This window comes from Choristoneura fumiferana, chromosome 22, assembly GCF_025370935.1.
Source record: "Choristoneura fumiferana chromosome 22, NRCan_CFum_1, whole genome shotgun sequence".
NCBI lineage: Eukaryota > Metazoa > Arthropoda > Insecta > Lepidoptera > Tortricidae > Choristoneura > Choristoneura fumiferana.
Genome location: NC_133493.1, coordinates 195164 through 212139, shown reverse-complemented (window position 1 = coordinate 212139; position 16976 = coordinate 195164). Strand labels below are relative to the sequence as shown.

The window sequence follows — 16976 nt, the reverse complement described above, 5'->3', positions numbered from 1 at the left end:
GAATCGAACCCAGGTCCCAGTGCTGGTCTTATTTTTCTGGTTTTTCTGTGCATCTATATTTCAGTTTGTATTTTCAATTTAGGTTTTACGGGATGACCGGGATGACCGGAAGGGCTACGGTATAGATGTCGCTAGCGTCACTGCTGAAGTGGTTAAATAAGAAACAAACAAGCTGAGATATGAGGTGCATAGGGGAAATTTTTGTCTGTACCGTTGACCAGCAGTGGTGTAGCGGTATAGCACGCGGTACGGAATACCGAGGACCTGGGTTCGATTCCCAGTGCTGGTCTTATTTTTCTAGTTTTTCTGTGCATCTATATTTCAGTTTGTATTTTCAATTTAGGTTTTACGGGATGACCTTAAAAGTAAAAATTTGGAATTGAAATAAAAAATACAAAAAGATTCCAAAAAACCAATCTTAATTAAGTACAAATAATATATTTTTGCCTGAAACGTTACTATTACGGCCATGGTATGATATGGATATATACGGTGTAATGGGTAACAGTCCTTTATTTAACGTATTTCGACGACTCTATTTCTAGGGCCGGAAACACGTGTCAGATATTTTTGCACGCTCCGCTGTGGCAGATATTAATGCTGGTGACTGTACAAAGCCTCATACTTTTTTTAATACTTCGGAACGTACATTAATTTTATTTTCTTTTTCTTTTTTACATTCAACTAATCAAATGATTGACAATATTAGAAAATTCCTGAGGAGGAACTTTATACTCGATATTTCTTTCCACCATTGTCTAGAGCAGAGCTTCCGCAGGGCGTCGCGATATTTTCCCAGGGGCGTCGCGTGGCGATCTCTTTCTAATTTTATGGTTAAGTATGTTTTGATTTCGTTCTTATTTTGTAATAAAAATTATAAATGTCCAAATAGTGTTTTTCCCAGTTTTTCCTATAACCTGTTACTAGGTTAGTACTAAAATTTATAAGTATTTTTGGGGGTGGGTTTTTGGGGCGTCACAAAAAAATTGCAAAGACCCAAGCCAAGAGCGTCACAGTACAAATAAGTTTGGGAAGCCCTTGTCTAGAGAGTAGACATGTATAAAACAATTCATTTACTTACTTAAAATTTTCACCTGCACCTACCGTCGTGGTCACCTACATTAATATCTGCCACAGCAGAGCGTGCAAAAATATCTGACACGTCCTACCGGCCCTAGACCTAGAGTCGCATCAGATATTTATGCACGCTTTGTTGTGTCAGATATTGGTGCTCGTGAGTGTACCACCCAACCCCAGGATGCCCGTTGGGAAAGGAAATTCGAAAATTCTACCTCTAAACGGGAATAGGCGTAAATTAGGTATAAGTAGTGGTTAAAATTCCATATTCAATCATAGATCCCAAGTTTCATTGAATGACACTATTATGTATGAATCAATCCAAAGCAAATAATAGTAAGGGAGTACCAGGTGAACCTGGCAAATCAAGACGTTGGTGACACATCTTGGAAAAACTACTCGACAAAGGAAACCTACATAGATAAAGCAGGTAGGTAATTAGTTTTCTGTGTTTAAATTATATTATTTTTTACCTAGATAGATAGCATTAGCCTAGATTGCAGCAGGTAGTACCTATAGTAGGACCTTGTGCAAGGTCCGCCCGGATTGCTACCACCATCTTGCTCGCTAATCCTGCCGTGAAGCAGCAGTGCCTGCACTGTTGTGTTTCGGCGTGGAGAGTAAGACAGCCGGTGAAATTACTGGCACGTGAGGTATCCCATCTTTTTCTTTTTTTTGTCTAGGTTGGCAACGCGTCTGCAATACCCCTGGTGTTGCAGATGTTTATGGGCGGTGGTTATCTCTTACCATCAGGAGACCCACTTGCTCGTTTGCCATCCAGTCGTATAAAAAAAAGAAGATAGGTATAGATAAAGTGAATATGCAAGAGTTTTTTATTTGTTCATATATATTTTCATCGTTTGTGTAGCCTTTGTTCAGCGGTGTCTTCTGGATGATGATGATGATGATGATAAAGATTATATTGTTTGACAAATTAGACAATGATCACTGACTGGAACTATGACGGAACAAACACGACGACTATATAGAACTTTCATACTAGTAAATATCATTTTAATCAAGATGGTCAACTTGCCTACATATTTCAAGCTACCTAACTCTATTAACTATAATGATCCGGATAACTAACGTCTTAAATCGAGTTTAGCTCGACATGTTTCGGGGTAATCCGTAGCCCCTTCGTCTTCGGTGCTCCGAAGACGAAGGGCTACGGATTTGCCCGAAACATGTCGAGCTAAACTCAAATTAAGACGTGAGTTATTCGGGTCATTATATTAAATATGAGTGAGACTCACGGTAGTTTCATGTTCAAAACTACCTAACTCTAATTCTCAGCCAATTTCCGTAATACTGATTCTACCTACGGGCCGTTATCATTGCCAGATAATAAAAGGAAAAATGTTCAAGATGTTCTAAAATGAGTCAAAATCTACGAGCCTATCAGTAACTTAATCATGCCAGCTTCCATTGCTCGTCACACAGCAACACAAATAGCGCCCTCGCTAGTAAACCACCAATGTACATGGAGACATGGATTCACCAGCTAAGTGTGTCGACGCATAATTACCGGGATTCCCAGCGCGAGCGTTTGTTTTCCTCCTTTGCATCTTATTCTGACGTTCGACCCTCGATACTCGATTGCCTTGCAGCGAACCCGAACCAAGGCTTTAGCAAACTTTTTTTGTAAAATGATACGAAAATAAGTCGCATTTAAAGATGGTTGCTGATACAAGTCTGGTGGAAAGCTGCCATATAAAACTTACTGCTTTAAAGCGGGTCTTAGTGTTTCTTTCAGTTTCGTAACGTAAGGTGCTTAAACATTACAATATAATTTTGTATTATTTCGTATTTTCTTTTTCATCCCTTTCCTACTGTTCTATCTATAACGTATCTCAATCCCTAGTAGATTGTCTGTTGCATAGTGTTGGTTCTGCCTTGTACACAGCGTTTCACAAGGTAGCGATTTGGGGATAATGTTATTCGTTTAGTACTTAATTTCCTTTGAAAAAGTTTTCTTAATCAACATGTTTATTATTGCACAGGTAGGTGGGTATCTTTTAATTTACGAAACCTGACATTAGACCAGCAAGTTGTATTACATTACATTGCTGCGTTCGGTGCCCACTTTAAATTGATTCGCTTTACAGCCCCGCAATGAAGCTTACACGACTTTTCATACACTTCAATGACGAAATCAGTATGTATTAGGCAATATTATGTTCACCTGCTAACTGATGTTTACTTCCTTAGGTACTCTGGTTATCGGTCATGAAACATAAATTTTATCATAACAAATTAATAGGCTACCATGTTATATCAACTAAATTATCTACAAAAACATAAACAAGGAAAATTACTTTTAAATATTCATTCTGCTGTGCAAAACGAGATATTTTTTTAAAATCAATGCTAGTGGAGACTTGACATCTATTATTGATAATATCAAATAAAATATCGCGTTTTCGACTCCATCACAAAACGTGATTTTGTCACTAGGCCACCTTTTAGCTTGATCACGGCAGCATTTTAGGTATTTTTCTTTAGGGTATTTAAACGCTACTTACGCAGCGAAAAATCTATAAATCGCGTACCTAATTATTGTTTTCTTTTCCTACCCGGGTCATTTCATTGTCATTTCAACCGCCTCGATTTTCGTGATCAAAGTCAAAGTCAAAATATCTTTATTCAATTTAGGCTATAACAAGCACTTTTATGAATGTCAAAAAAAAACTACCGTCGGTTCGGAAAAACCTCTGTTGAGAAGAATCCGTCAAGAAACTCAACGAGGTATATTTTTTTAAACAGACTTACAATATTAAATATTAAATGATATCTTGTATTTAACACAACTTTATTTTTAACACTATTTCAAGGTACTATGAATGGGCTGTAGAATTTGATGACACTTTAGATTATCTTGAAACGCCCTGTTCTATTAGATGACCTAGAAACTAACAGAATATTCCACCATGTCAACAAAAATGTGACCACAAAAATACGCCCGAACCCACCCGACATCGCACGAACGAAAGGGGGGCTACTACGAAAATCGAATCGATTATACGAGGTCAGCGGGAGGGCAAGACAAGATACGCAGAGCGAATTTTGGACATCATAGTATAGAGCCAGAATACGCACCCGCAGCACCCTCTCCCATTGTCCTAACATACCTAAAGATTAGTGCCTCATAAATAGTGCGCGTGCGCCGCTGCGGCCAGTCGTCTCGAGCCGAGCCATGACGAAGCTACTGCTGCTGGCGCTGTGCGCGTGGGCCAGTGTCCACGGACACCAGGACCAATCAGGTACCGCCTCATGGTTATAGCAATACAATACACGATTATTTTTAATCGGTGATCAGGAATAACAAATAGCGATCAGGACGGTCATACTGAATAATTTTTCCCATTGGACAAATACGAAACTCAGGAAAAAAATCCCTGGTTCCATTTTATTGAAAGTGGCGAGGTGCTGACGTTTTCTATGGAATAGCTGATTTTTTTTCCCATTTTCGTAATGGTCCCATGGGAAAAGTTATTCAGTATGACCGTTCTTTATCGCTTCTTACCCGACTGCCCGAAGAAGGGTTATGTTTTTCAAGCGTATGTATGTATGTATTTGTTATTCCTGATCACCGATTAAAAATCATCATCAGCCAGAAGACGTCCACTGCTGAACAAAGACCTCCCCCTTAGAACGCCACAATGAACGACAACTCGCCACTTGCATCCACCGGTTGCCCACAATTCTCACGATGTCGTCAGTCCACCTGGTGGGAGGCTCGCCAACACTTCGTCTTCCGGTTCGTGGTCGCCACTCGAGAACTTTTCTCCCAACGGTTATCTGTTCTTCGAGCGATGTGGCACGCCCATTGCCGCTTCAACTTGCATTAAGTACCAGCTATGTTGGTGACTTTAGCTTTTTTTTTTATTCGACTGGATGGCAAACGAGCAGGTGGGTCTCCTGGTGGTAAGAGATGCATTGCCAACCTAGAGGCCTCAGATGGGATACCTCAAGTGCCATTAATTTGACCGGCTGTCTTACTCTCCACGCAGGAACACAACAATGCAAGCACTGCTGCTTCACGGCAGGATTAGCTTTTTAGTTCTTCGACGAATTTCCGGATTCTATCGCGCAAAGAAACTCCAAGCATAGCTCTCTCCATAGCTCGTTGCGTGACTCTGAGCCTCTCCAAGAGGCAAACAGTCAAGGCCTACATCCAGAGCCATAAACCATCACCACAGGTCATCACGAACTAAGTTTTAATGATATTGCGACGGTTTTTTACCCGACGACCCGAAGGTGGGTTATGTTTTTCGAGCGTATGTATGTATGTATGTATAACTTGTATAAGTATGTTTAACACGACCAAGCTAAGTTTGCACCTCGCGCTTAACAAGAACAGTAAAAAAAAATATTCAACAAATAGGAGACAAAAATTCGTAAGATGCGTATCGGCGACAAAGAATGAAAGCTGCTAATACTAAAATTTTCGTCTCCTATTTAATGAATTTTTAATTTTTAAACTTTTCTCATTCTTTTCTAATTGCAAACTTAGCTTGGTCGTGTTATTATGTATGTATGTGGGTATGTCTATTTCTTTGGCCATCTCTGCAGCCTAAAAAGCTGGACGGATGAAGTATAACAAAAGAGTATCGTTAGATTCTTTATAACTGTCGGAGTGACATAGAGTATGCTACTGTATGCAATACACCGTGTTATTTTTGATATCCGTTAACTTTAAGGGGTCCCGTCCCGACTGTTGAACTTTAAGTAACTTATGTTTTAGACCACTAAACTTGTTTTTTCCTAATAGTTTTTTTATTTGCAAAAGTGTTTTTTAATGGTTAATTAAGCTTATTATTTAATTACCCAGCTTGCAAATTATATGAAGCTATATTATACTAGCTATTGCCCGCGACTCTATCTACGCCGACTTTGTTTAGCTCTATCTTCTCTATCTTAAGGATTAGTCCTTTACCTCTTCACAAATTAATTATGTTTTATCTTTTTCTTTCTTTGTATCTGTTGTTATAATAACTTTTGGGTTTGTGAATAAATATTCTTTTATTTATTTATTAATAATTATTATTAAGCACAGCATGGATGTATTTTATTACTATCATAATGACACATGTTTATGTACCTGTTCAACAGTTTCATGATAAGAATACTATTGTAGCGGCCGGCCGGCTGCGTGCGGAACAAAACAAAAAACAAGGAAAACGCAGCTGTTTACCTACCGTATTTTAAGTTTGCACTGAATTCTTAGCACCTGAATTTAAAAACATGAGGAAAAAACAGCGGAAAAAATATTTAATTAAGGTATTTGCTTTTCGACAGTTGATTCAGGTGGGTTACTTATGTAGAGTAGGCATGCGGGGACGTTCATATCATATCAATGAAGTAGGTAGTGCCACGAGAGTTGAAGTGCAACGCGTCGTCTTTCAGTTCATGGTCGCCACTCCAGGACTTTTCTCTCCCAACGGTTATCTGTTCTTCCAGCGATCTGGCCCGCCCATTGCCACTTAACTGCATATTCTTCGAGCTATATCGATGACTTTAGAGACACCTGAATGAATCAGCTTTGTTTATTACTCAGGTTCCACAACCGCCAAGGCCCCGCCCTCCGGCCCCGTGACGGTGACGCCGTCGGGCGTGGTGCGGGGCTCCTGGATGGAGTCGCGACGCGGGCGCCGCTTCCAGGCGTACCGCGGCATCCGCTACGCGCAGCCGCCCGTCGGGGAACTGCGCTTCCAGGTTTGTGAACCATCATCTTTAAGAGAAGTTTCCCTGCCGGCCGCGCGGCCGCGTGAGGTATTCGTTTGGGATATTGCTGTCTTTATCGCTCGTGACATAAGCGCTCGCAGCCGTCCCCCCATGCCTTCCGCAACGACGTCCGTCCGTAATTTATATCGAGATAGCTGTAGGCTTTGTCGAGATTTGGGCGGGTGAATTTTGGGTTTCGTTGTCCTCATATTATACGAAAAGTATATATAGCACAGAAATCAATGATATTTTACAATGAAGGATATTCATTATATTTTCTATGCCAGTTGGTTTTTCGATTTTTGTAAAAATGCTATTAGTCTGTAATTCTCGTGCAAAGTTGACATCTTTTTTTGTCGATTTTTGAGCTCCTGTAATTCTGACATTACAAATTTATATGAAAATCTGAAAGACCATAGGCATAGATAATTAATTATGTCCAGTCCATACTTAGAAAATTTCATCTACTTATTTCTGTTGCCTAGTTTTCAAATGAGACCGGGACTACGTTTGTATGGAGAATGGAACGAAGTAGGTCTCACTACATACATCATGACCGTAATAAGAACGTGTCAGGAACGAAATGGCAAGCGCATACATACAAGTTAAGCCATAGTAAAGGAGAACAAAGTAGGTTCACTGCGAACGTAGTCACGCGGCTTAAATGCGCGCGCTCTGGCGTACTCAACTACTCACGCACCCGCCGCACGCACACACTGGTAATTTAAGGAGGATTAAGTTTTCTTTAGTCAAGGCGCGCGCGCTGCCGTCGGTGCCGTACGTTTCGATTTTATCACGTTCGTCTTGCGCTCGTCTGCGAGATTATCACCTTTTACGTTCGCGTACGTATAGTTGTAAATTAGTAGTATATAAGTGTAGTGTGATAGTTTCGTGCAAGGACACATAAAAAAATAATAGATACCTACCTACCTATAAACAATATAGTTATAGTATTATGTGTAGGAAACATGAGTAGTATGTACACAGTCGCCATCACCATTTCGGCGAATTTATAAATAATATTTTTGAATTTAGTATAATAATAATAATAGAGCGGCAAAGAATTTTTTAGGTTGTAATTAGTAATTTTTTCTTGTCACCCGACGAAATGGAATAATATGTTTTACCCAGGACACCTATCCAATTATTACAAAGCACTTAGTTTTAGTTTTCCCCAAATGACATCACGCACGACCCGGAGTATTGTTGTGGTTTTAAGACTTTCCTATGAATAAGAAGCCCGGTCTTATGACTCTTTAGCTTAATTAGGTGATTAATGTGACTATACCTTTGGTATACTCTTTTATTTAAGTAGCTGATAAAACTTCAAAACTAGTTAAATTTAACTGGTATTACTGAAAATACTGTTAGTGTTTTAATGACGCGATTGCATTGTTGCTTTTTTTAAGCGCTGATAAAATTTAAAACTGGTTTAACTGCAATTTCTGTACCTACCCTTGTTTGTTAAAACATCGGCTTCTAAAGTAAGAACGCTATATCGCCAATTTCCGATAAGGTCGGTAATTAGAAAGAAAGCAAGAAGGAATACATTTATTCACAACACAACAATAGACAACACTTTACAAGACACAACAATATTATTAAGTACGATAGTATACACATAGATAGTAAAATAGTAATGTGTTCATTGCGGTATAATTGAAGTAGAATATTTAAGGATTTAAAAACTGCAATGACTTCCAAGATTTTCCAGTTCAACGGGTAGATCTGAAAGAATATCAGGAAGAACAATCTCTATCTTTCTACGTCCATATTCTTGTCGATGCTGCTTCCTCCGTTTGTTTAATAGTTCTTCCATCTTCATTCATCATTTATTCGTAGGTGCGCGCGTTTTCCTTAATAGATCATGCAAAATTTCAAATGAAATTCTAGAAAACTCCGGTGTAAGTCTTGGTTTAATCAAACCCCTTAGCTTGAAAGGCTAGCTCAAACCGCTGGGGGACTACTACGAAATTCGAGAATGGAAGTTTGTATACCGTCCCTCTCACTCTCGATTTAAATAATACTAGCGTCGGCGGGACGGCAGATACGAACTTCGAATTTTGCTCATTCTTGCCGCGTCTTTCTTTGAACTATCGAACCAACTGAATCGTGACGTGAGCCACTGTGGAACCTTTCGTAAAAAAATACATAGTGACATTGGAAAGCTTGACAAGGGAATTCACTGTGACACTTACTGTGAGATCGTTCTATGGTGGGTCAGCAATCAAATGGTTCGACTGTACCTACGATCTAATAAAACGTTGTTGCATCCAGCCTCCAGTCGACGTGGTGACGTACCCCTCCTCGGTGGACGCGAGCGAGGACGGTCCGGCGTGCCCGCTGCCGGTGGCTCCTGGCGAGTACTACGTCGACGAGGACTGTCTGCGGCTCAATATCTACACTCCCGATAATAACAGGTACTACTTTCATTGAATTTCTATCTCATTGAATATTCGCAGGTGGTAGGACCTTGTGCAAGGTCCGCCCGGATTGCTACCACCATCTTGCTTGCTAATCCTGCCGTGAAACAGCAGTGCTTGCACTGTTGGTGTCGGCGTGGAGAGTAGACAGCCGGTGAAATTACTGGCACGTGAGGTATCCCATCTAAGGCCTCTATGTTGGCAACGCGTCTGTAATACCCCTGGCGTTGCAGATGTTTATGGGCGGTGGTGATCTCTTACCATCAGGAGACCCAATTGCTCGTTTGCCATCCAGTCAAAAAAAACTATCTGTGAGATCTAGTATTTGCCTCTGTGAGTCTCCGTGTCACTACTTTTAACCGACTTCAAAAGAAGGAGGAGGTTATCAATTCGGTTGTATGTTTCATATATATATTTTGTTGTATATGTTCTCCTTTACCTAATACATAATTTCCTAACCGGTCCTATCCAGTGGGATGTCCACTGCCTTGGTCAATCAAGTAGCTTCTTAGTTTGAAAACGCAACACAATTTGTAGCGTCGCTAGTTTCGCAGATATATCAAGATGGTATCTACTTAGATCCTTTGATGATCCAATTTAAGCTCCGTACGAGTAATTTACTTGAAAACTGCACTTATCAAATTTGTTCTTTTATTATACTTTGACCTTGGTTTTCAGTTCGCGCAAGCTCCCGATTATCTTTTTCATCCACCCGGGCGGCTTCTACTCCATGACCGGCCGCAGCGACCTGTTCGGGCCGCACTACTTGCTCGACCACGACGTCGTGCTCGTCACCATCAACTACCGCCTCGCCTCGCTTGGTAACTATTACCTTTTCAATTGCAATCAACTCCATAATATCTACTGACTTGAGATCCAGAATTGTTATTTCGCCGTCAGATTCATATTACTAGATTCAACAGAGGTAAATTTTTCCGTTGTATACTTCGACTATGCCACTGACATCGTCAGGTTTCCTGAGCACCGGCGACGCGGTGGCCCCCGGCAACAACGGCTTCAAGGACCAGGTGTCGGCGCTGCGCTGGCTGCGGCGCAACGCGGCGGCCTTCGGCGGCGACCCCCAACAGGTCACCATCGCCGGCTGCAGCGCTGGCTCCATCAGCGTTTTACTGCATATGGTTTCGGACATGTCCAAAGGTAATTCCAGTTATAGTCCACGCAGGGTCAGAGGGAGATGGAGGGTCAGAGCATTTACGACCCTCTTCTCTCTTGCTTTAGCATATCAGGCCACTGCGGTGCATCGTGGTTGAAAATCCGCGATCAAAAGGACGCACGCTTAACGGCAAACTCCGGAATGTTCACCTAGTAGCTTTTACTCCCTCTGACTGAGAAATGCTGAAGAATAAGCTACATTATTTTCTCATTATGACTTCTTCAGGTCGGAAGATGCCGAGAAAGAAGTTATCAAATGGAGTCCAGATTTTAGGTTGTAAGGCTGTACCGAAAGAAATATCAAAGGTGATGCACGGTTTCATCGTTTAGGGTTCACATTCACGGTTTAGGGTTGACAAGTAATTCCATGAATAAATTCCATAAAGCACAAGACCGGTCTGAGTGGAGAGCCTTGGGGAGGTCAATGTCCAGCAGTGAACGTCTATTGGCTGACGTGAAGTAATTCCATAGATTTGACCATGGATAAGCAGTTAACTCAGAGCTGTAATGGTGCTGCCAGTTCTATTTTGCGCAAGCCAGCCTAAGAGGGTTGGAGGCCTACTTTCCCCTTGCATTCACATTTATTTTTCTAACTTCCAATCAAGTTCCGACCGACTACAGTTTCCCGGTTAGTGTAGGTGTCTGATCTTTATTACTGTTAACTTACTTTCAATACTATAATAATCCTTGTACTCCAGGTCTATTCCACCGTGGCATAGCGATGTCCGCCTCCCCGCTGGGCAAGGCGCCGCTACCAAACCACCAGCTGGACCTGGCACAGAAGCAGGCGCGTATCCTGAACTGCCCGACCAACTCCTCGCGCGCTATAGTCGACTGCCTCAAAACCAAGACCTGGCAGGAGATGGGGAACTCGCTGCTTGGATTCTGGGATGTAAGTGTCATTAGAAACGTTAATTAAGGCTACAAAGTCCACAGTACATTGGTGCTTGAAACGTGTCAATCTTTTAACAACAGACTTGTTACACCTTGTTGCCTGTATTATTACTTTTTAACCGACTTTAAAAATAGAAGGTTACCTATTCGGTTATGTATTTTTTTTGTTTGTTACCTCAGAACTCGTTATTTATGAACCGATTTCAAAATTTTTTTTTCGTTCGTTCGGGCTTATATAATTAGGTCCCATAGGCACTAAATCAGGATTTAGATCCTGAGGAAATCGAGGGAACTCTTCGAATATTGTAGGCAAGGCACACCTATAGTACTTTGGATTTTTTAGTTGGTGAAGTGGAACTGATGATGAAGATCACACTTCACCAACGGAGCTATTACTCAATAACAAGTACTTCACGGGTTGAATTTCAATTACTTAAACATAGTTGTTAAGCAATTTATGCTGGTCGTAATGGATTATGGTGAGATAGAGCGGGTGGTAAAGCACCGGACTCCTCAATAATGAACGTCTCTGCATCCGAAAAAGCGAATCTTTCGTAAAAGGAGACGAGCAGTTGTCATTAAACTATTGTATCTTAAATACATTGATGTAAAAAAAATTATAACAAAAAATTGGACACTAGAAAAACCATGAAAATAACTTTCTACTAGTCTGAAGTTGGTGCCTCAGCACGAGCCAGCAGGAGTGATTGAAGCCCAATATATAGTGTATAAGTGCGGTAGACAACTATAGGTCCACTCCTACTGGCTCGTGCTGAGGCACCGACTTCAGACTGATAGAAAATTATTTTCATGGCTTTTTGTAATCAGTTCAATTTTTTGTTTTAATTTTTTTGAAACACAATGACACGGTATGATTCCTCTTTCCAGCAATTCGGCTTTGACCCCATCGGGCTGTGGACACCAGTGTTGGAGCCAGATGTGGGCCAGCCGCGCTTCCTGGCCGTGCAGCCCGCGGAAGCGATACGCGCGCGACGCATCCACTCCGTGCCGCTGCTCGTCAGCCAGACCGAAGACGAGTTCTTCTGGAAGGCTTTCAGTAAGTCACCACCATGAAAAAATATCGATAAAGTGCGTGGGTGCGTAGCAATGACATAGGTACGTAATGAAATATCGTTCTTAGGAGGTAAGACTATAGATTGATACAAACCATCCTCACTACTCCTAGGAAGGGCATTGTTTTTATATGGACCTCCACAAACTGACGCCTATTTCGGTCAATTATTATCTAAGTACCATAGGTGTTAATAAATGCCAGTCTCATCTTGCATACATACATGTTAACTATTGCCACGATGCAAATCGACAATATCCTCAGCGCGCATTTTGCCAGCAAGACTTTGGAGCCGAAAAGTGGATGATACGTTGACGAACTGATCTAGCAGGTACCCGAGTATTTGACTTTTCCCCTAATCTAATTTAGACCTGAAAAATACATTGCGAGGCCGTAAAGCGAACGATTTTGAAGTGGTTAATCGAGCGCCGTTTTGTAATACAGCTTAGGGAAACGAGCTTGTATGATTTTATTTTCCCAGGTGTGACCAGGAACAAAACGCTTCGGGACCGCATGAATGCTGAATGGGAGACAATCGCACCCATTTCATTCGACCTGCCGAAGACCAACGCGGCAGCTGCCAGCCGCCGCCTCAAAGAAGCGTATCTGGGGGGGAAGGACGTCACCGACACGCCAGAGAGCGAGAGCGCCCTGGGCAAGCTGTACGGTGACAGCGTGATCGGGTTCAACACCCACAGGTACCAACTATATATACAAAAGACTCAGGACCGACTTTCTCTATAGGTACTAATAATACTCTTTGGGGCCGACCATCGCCAGCTCATCAGCGAGAGGCGCAAAAACCTTGCAACAAGGATCTAAAAAAATTTGATAACTAATTCTGAGAGAGGACGCGCTGATACGGGGGTGGGGGAGGACTGAAGGGTACAAATCGTAGGCCACCGCGAGAATGCACATCAAGAATTATGGCACCAACGCGGTTAGAAAGAAAGATATACTTAATCTTAATGTGATCTACGACTACGACAAAAGCTGGCATGCCCGGCACACTGGTGAAGCTTAGAGCAGTTACGTACGTAGAACTATTTGTAAGGCAGTTTGCGCACTAGATCCGATTTCACCGTACAAAGAAATAGTTCTAAGTAGGTATGACTACTCTAGACCATATTTTCACGGATTCGGATCGGATTCTTTGTTTATTTATTTTATTCGACTGGATGGCAAACGAGCAAGTGGGTCTCCTGGTGGTAAGAGATCACCACCGCCCATAGACACCTGCAACACCAGGGGGATTGCAGATGCGTTGCCAACCTAGAGGTCTAAGATGAGATACCTCAAGTGCCAGTAATTTCACCGGCAGGGATTCTGGTCGTTGTAGTGCGAGACTATCTGTTTGCGAACCTTCGATTCAATATTTGCTAGCGACTCTTTCACGCAAAACATAATTCGAATTTTGGGTGACACATCGGATACTTTGCTCCTTATTTTCTCCGGGATAGCAATACTCGTAAATATGGTTTCGTCTACACCTTGATAGACGTTAATAAATAATGTTCCCTTTTTCAGGATGGCCAACCTGATGTGCCGATACTCGGCGCACCCGGTGTGGTACAGCGAATTCAGCTACATCGGCAACAACAGCTTCCACGAGGACCCTCGCACCGGGAAACCCGAGGGTAAGTTATTCAGAAGAATAAAGGGGACTCAGAATTTGGCCGCCTAGACCCTGTGATTCCAACATTAACAGCTACCGCCTTCTCAGCTCATAGCATCAGCTCTACGCCACTCTTAAGAGATCCCGTGCTTCTCTTTAATCAGATCGATGATTGAAATGAAAGGATAAGGACTTCCGGAGTATTTGATTAAGCTGTCAGCTCTGCTCCTTCGCGAAGAAGTGCTAAGTCAACTATGAAATTGGCATCATCACAGCGTCCTTCTGCTGATCTCTGAAAGAGTGGTTGTTTCCGCAGGCGCTGCTCACCACGACGACTTGATCTACCTGTTCTCCATGAGCTACTTCCGCCCCCCCATCCACGCGAAGTCCCCGCCCCCGCCCGCGCCGCAGGACGCAACCATAGTGGACCGTATGACGGCTATCTGGTACAACTTCGCTACATACGGGTAAGTAACTATCCACAAATGTAACCACATAGAGTAAGTAAGAATTCAGGTGAATTTCATACTTTTTCAGAGTCATGCATTAGGATTATTCGCGGTAGTTCCTTAACTTGGACCAGGAACTACTAAAATCCGATTGGTTGCAGAAATCTCCCTTAGCGTCCGAAATCCGAGGTCGGCTCAACAGGAGCATCCTTTGGCATGCTAAAAAAATTCTCCTTGCTGAGCTGCCCGTCTGCAGCTCGCCCTCTCTCCCGTAAGCCATCTGAGGTTTACACCAACGTCGCGGTTTGAAAAAAAAACTTGGACCTAATGTATTTTTTTTCGCACCAGATCGTTTACAAGTGAGGATTTATCTTATAAAAAAACATTAGTTATTGACTGCAGCCAGGTTGCACTAATGTACCTCGCGTAACCGTCATTCTTTTTATCCTCACCACCTTGTTGGTAGTCTAACAACTTCAGCCTTCAGCAAAACTTTTCCCACGCACAAGAATAATGGAATCAGCTTCCTGAATGGGACAGCATTCCCGGAGCGATCTTAGGTTCTTTAAAAATTTAGTACCTATATTAGTCTCTCAAAGGGCCTGCACTGCATCTATGACATCCCTCGTGCTACGGATGGATATCCATGGGCGGTGATGATTGCTTTCCATCAGCTAAAGGATCCCCTTTTTAAGTTACATAAAAAATAAGGAACTCCAGAATATTCCCCTTGCTCTGACTATGTTTACTTGCAGAGACCCGAACCCGCGCGACGGCGCGGAACCGGCCGGCCTGTCGTGGCCCACTATGACCCCCCACGACAGGAAGTATCTTCGCGTCGACAAGCAGTTCTCCGTCCATGAGAAACTGCACGAGAAGCGGCTGCAAGTGTGGGAGGAACTGTACCCGATGCAGTATTAGATGGAGAGCCAGAGCATAGCACAACTAGGGACCTACGCTAGCTGGCGCGCCGGCATGCAGGATTATTTTTAGAAGGGTGCATTGCATCTTGCATCTGTATTAGGGTCTCTATATAGGGAGGTGCATTTATAGGTCTCTGTTCCTTCGTCTTGTTTTACATATTTCTCTTAGGCCAGGGGGGTGCAAGTGCTGCTTATATATATTATTCAACAGGCGGCCCCCGCTCCGTGCAAACCGCGTCCGCTAGCGTAGACCCTGACTCCTACTACAACTTGGTGTGATGGGTGGCAAACGAATTTTCTGTGAGACCCTGTTTACATTAATATAGTAAAATCGTTCCAATAGCGATACATTGTGGGAGCCACAATCCTAACGAGTCCGATACCCTATACATCCGTCATTTTTTTATAAAAAAGTAAAAAAATGACTTTCTGCCAAGTTTCTTGCGGCGCATTCTTCTTGGTAATGATGGTCTTTCCGAAAGCGCTGGTTGGTAGTTTAAAGAAAGTGATATGTATAAGAGCTCTTTGCGGCTTTGAGTATTTATCTAGATAAATACTCAAAGCTTTGCGGCCTACTTGCAGAATAAAGTTTTAATTTTTGATTCGATTGAGCACCGAAGTGCCCTCTAATACTTCGTTTTTTTAGCATTCTAGAAAGAAGGTAAGCGATCTTGACGTGTCTTATTATTGAATAACACTATTGAAAAATAAGTCACAACAAACATGTAACAACTAGCAAGGACATTATGATAATTTACATGCTTTTGGTAAAACAAGTAATAGTTGTTTTATTAAAAAGTTTTTCAATAAAAATAATCGTCAAGATTGTTTACCCTTTTTCTAAAGCAAAAATAAACTGAGTATTGAATAATTTTACTGGAAAGATGTAAACAGGTACTGAAGCCACGACTGGGAGCCAACGGGCGGAGCGGTTAGCGTTTTTTGTACTAATTACGTGTGCTGCCAGATGACCACTGTGCAGCACGCAGCACGCGTCTCGGGCGAGCAGTGAACATAGGTACTTACCTACATGCCCCACTGCCCGCTGACCGTTTCTACTTGTTTAATTTTTCTAAAATAATGTGCCTTTATAAATGTGTGCCTATTTAAGCAAGGTGATACAAATGATTAAAAGTAAATTTGTTTTTAATGAAAATGTTTTTTTTTGTTAACCCTCCTTCCTATAGCGGAAATTGGAAAATACTACAATGGAAAAGCCAGACACCCCGGAATACCTTTTATTGCAATCTATGCCTTCACTCATTGTCTTTAAGTTCATATTTTTATGTGGATTTCGATGCATTGCATAAGGCTTATTTTTGAAAATCACAGTTCAATTGTTAAAGAAATGGCATTTCATGGGCCAGGGCGCATGCGTGCTGGCGGTGCTGGTATTTGCTACTCTTCATCCCCTGACTGTAGTGATGGGAAATAAATAATATCTTATATTATAAATATCGATGTTCTCGACGTGGTGACTTATCGGTTAGGTTAAGTAGGTACATACCTAATATTATATTTTTTATAATAATAATAATAAAAATCTTTATTCAATAAGACAAAATAAGTTATTTGCGATAAAACAAAATGTTTTCCTCTCGATTTCATTATTTTTTGATTTCA

General features: G+C 41.8%; 2 protein-coding genes across 2 annotated transcripts in view; both read left to right on the top strand.

Moving 5' to 3' along the window:
- The window catches only part of LOC141440447 (doublesex- and mab-3-related transcription factor A2-like), a 251496-nt gene that overhangs the window by 142105 nt on the left and 92415 nt on the right, over nucleotides 1-16976 (top strand). The window lies entirely within an intron of this gene.
- LOC141440444 (juvenile hormone esterase-like) lies at nucleotides 4233-16509 on the top strand. Its single transcript, XM_074104962.1, has 11 exons — nucleotides 4233-4340; nucleotides 6638-6795; nucleotides 9082-9224; nucleotides 9906-10048; nucleotides 10200-10385; nucleotides 11099-11292; nucleotides 12183-12351; nucleotides 12848-13064; nucleotides 13894-14003; nucleotides 14298-14448; nucleotides 15186-16509. The coding sequence occupies exons 1-11, from the start codon at nucleotides 4274-4276 to the stop codon at nucleotides 15349-15351; spliced, it is 1704 nt and encodes a 567-aa protein (XP_073961063.1). The 5' UTR covers nucleotides 4233-4273; the 3' UTR covers nucleotides 15352-16509.

What these genes read in the sequence shown, in the direction of transcription:
- LOC141440444 (XM_074104962.1), top strand. Translation starts at nt 4,274, where the DNA reads ATGACGAAGCTACTGCTGCTGGCGCTGTGCGCGTGGGCCAGTGTCCAC. An exon ending in CGGACACCAGGACCAATCAG is followed by an intron (nt 4,341 to 6,637) that starts GTACCGCCTCAT and finishes TTTATTACTCAG; the next exon opens with GTTCCACAACCGCCAAGGCC. An exon ending in CTACCGCCTCGCCTCGCTTG is followed by an intron (nt 10,049 to 10,199) that starts GTAACTATTACC and finishes TGACATCGTCAG; the next exon opens with GTTTCCTGAGCACCGGCGAC.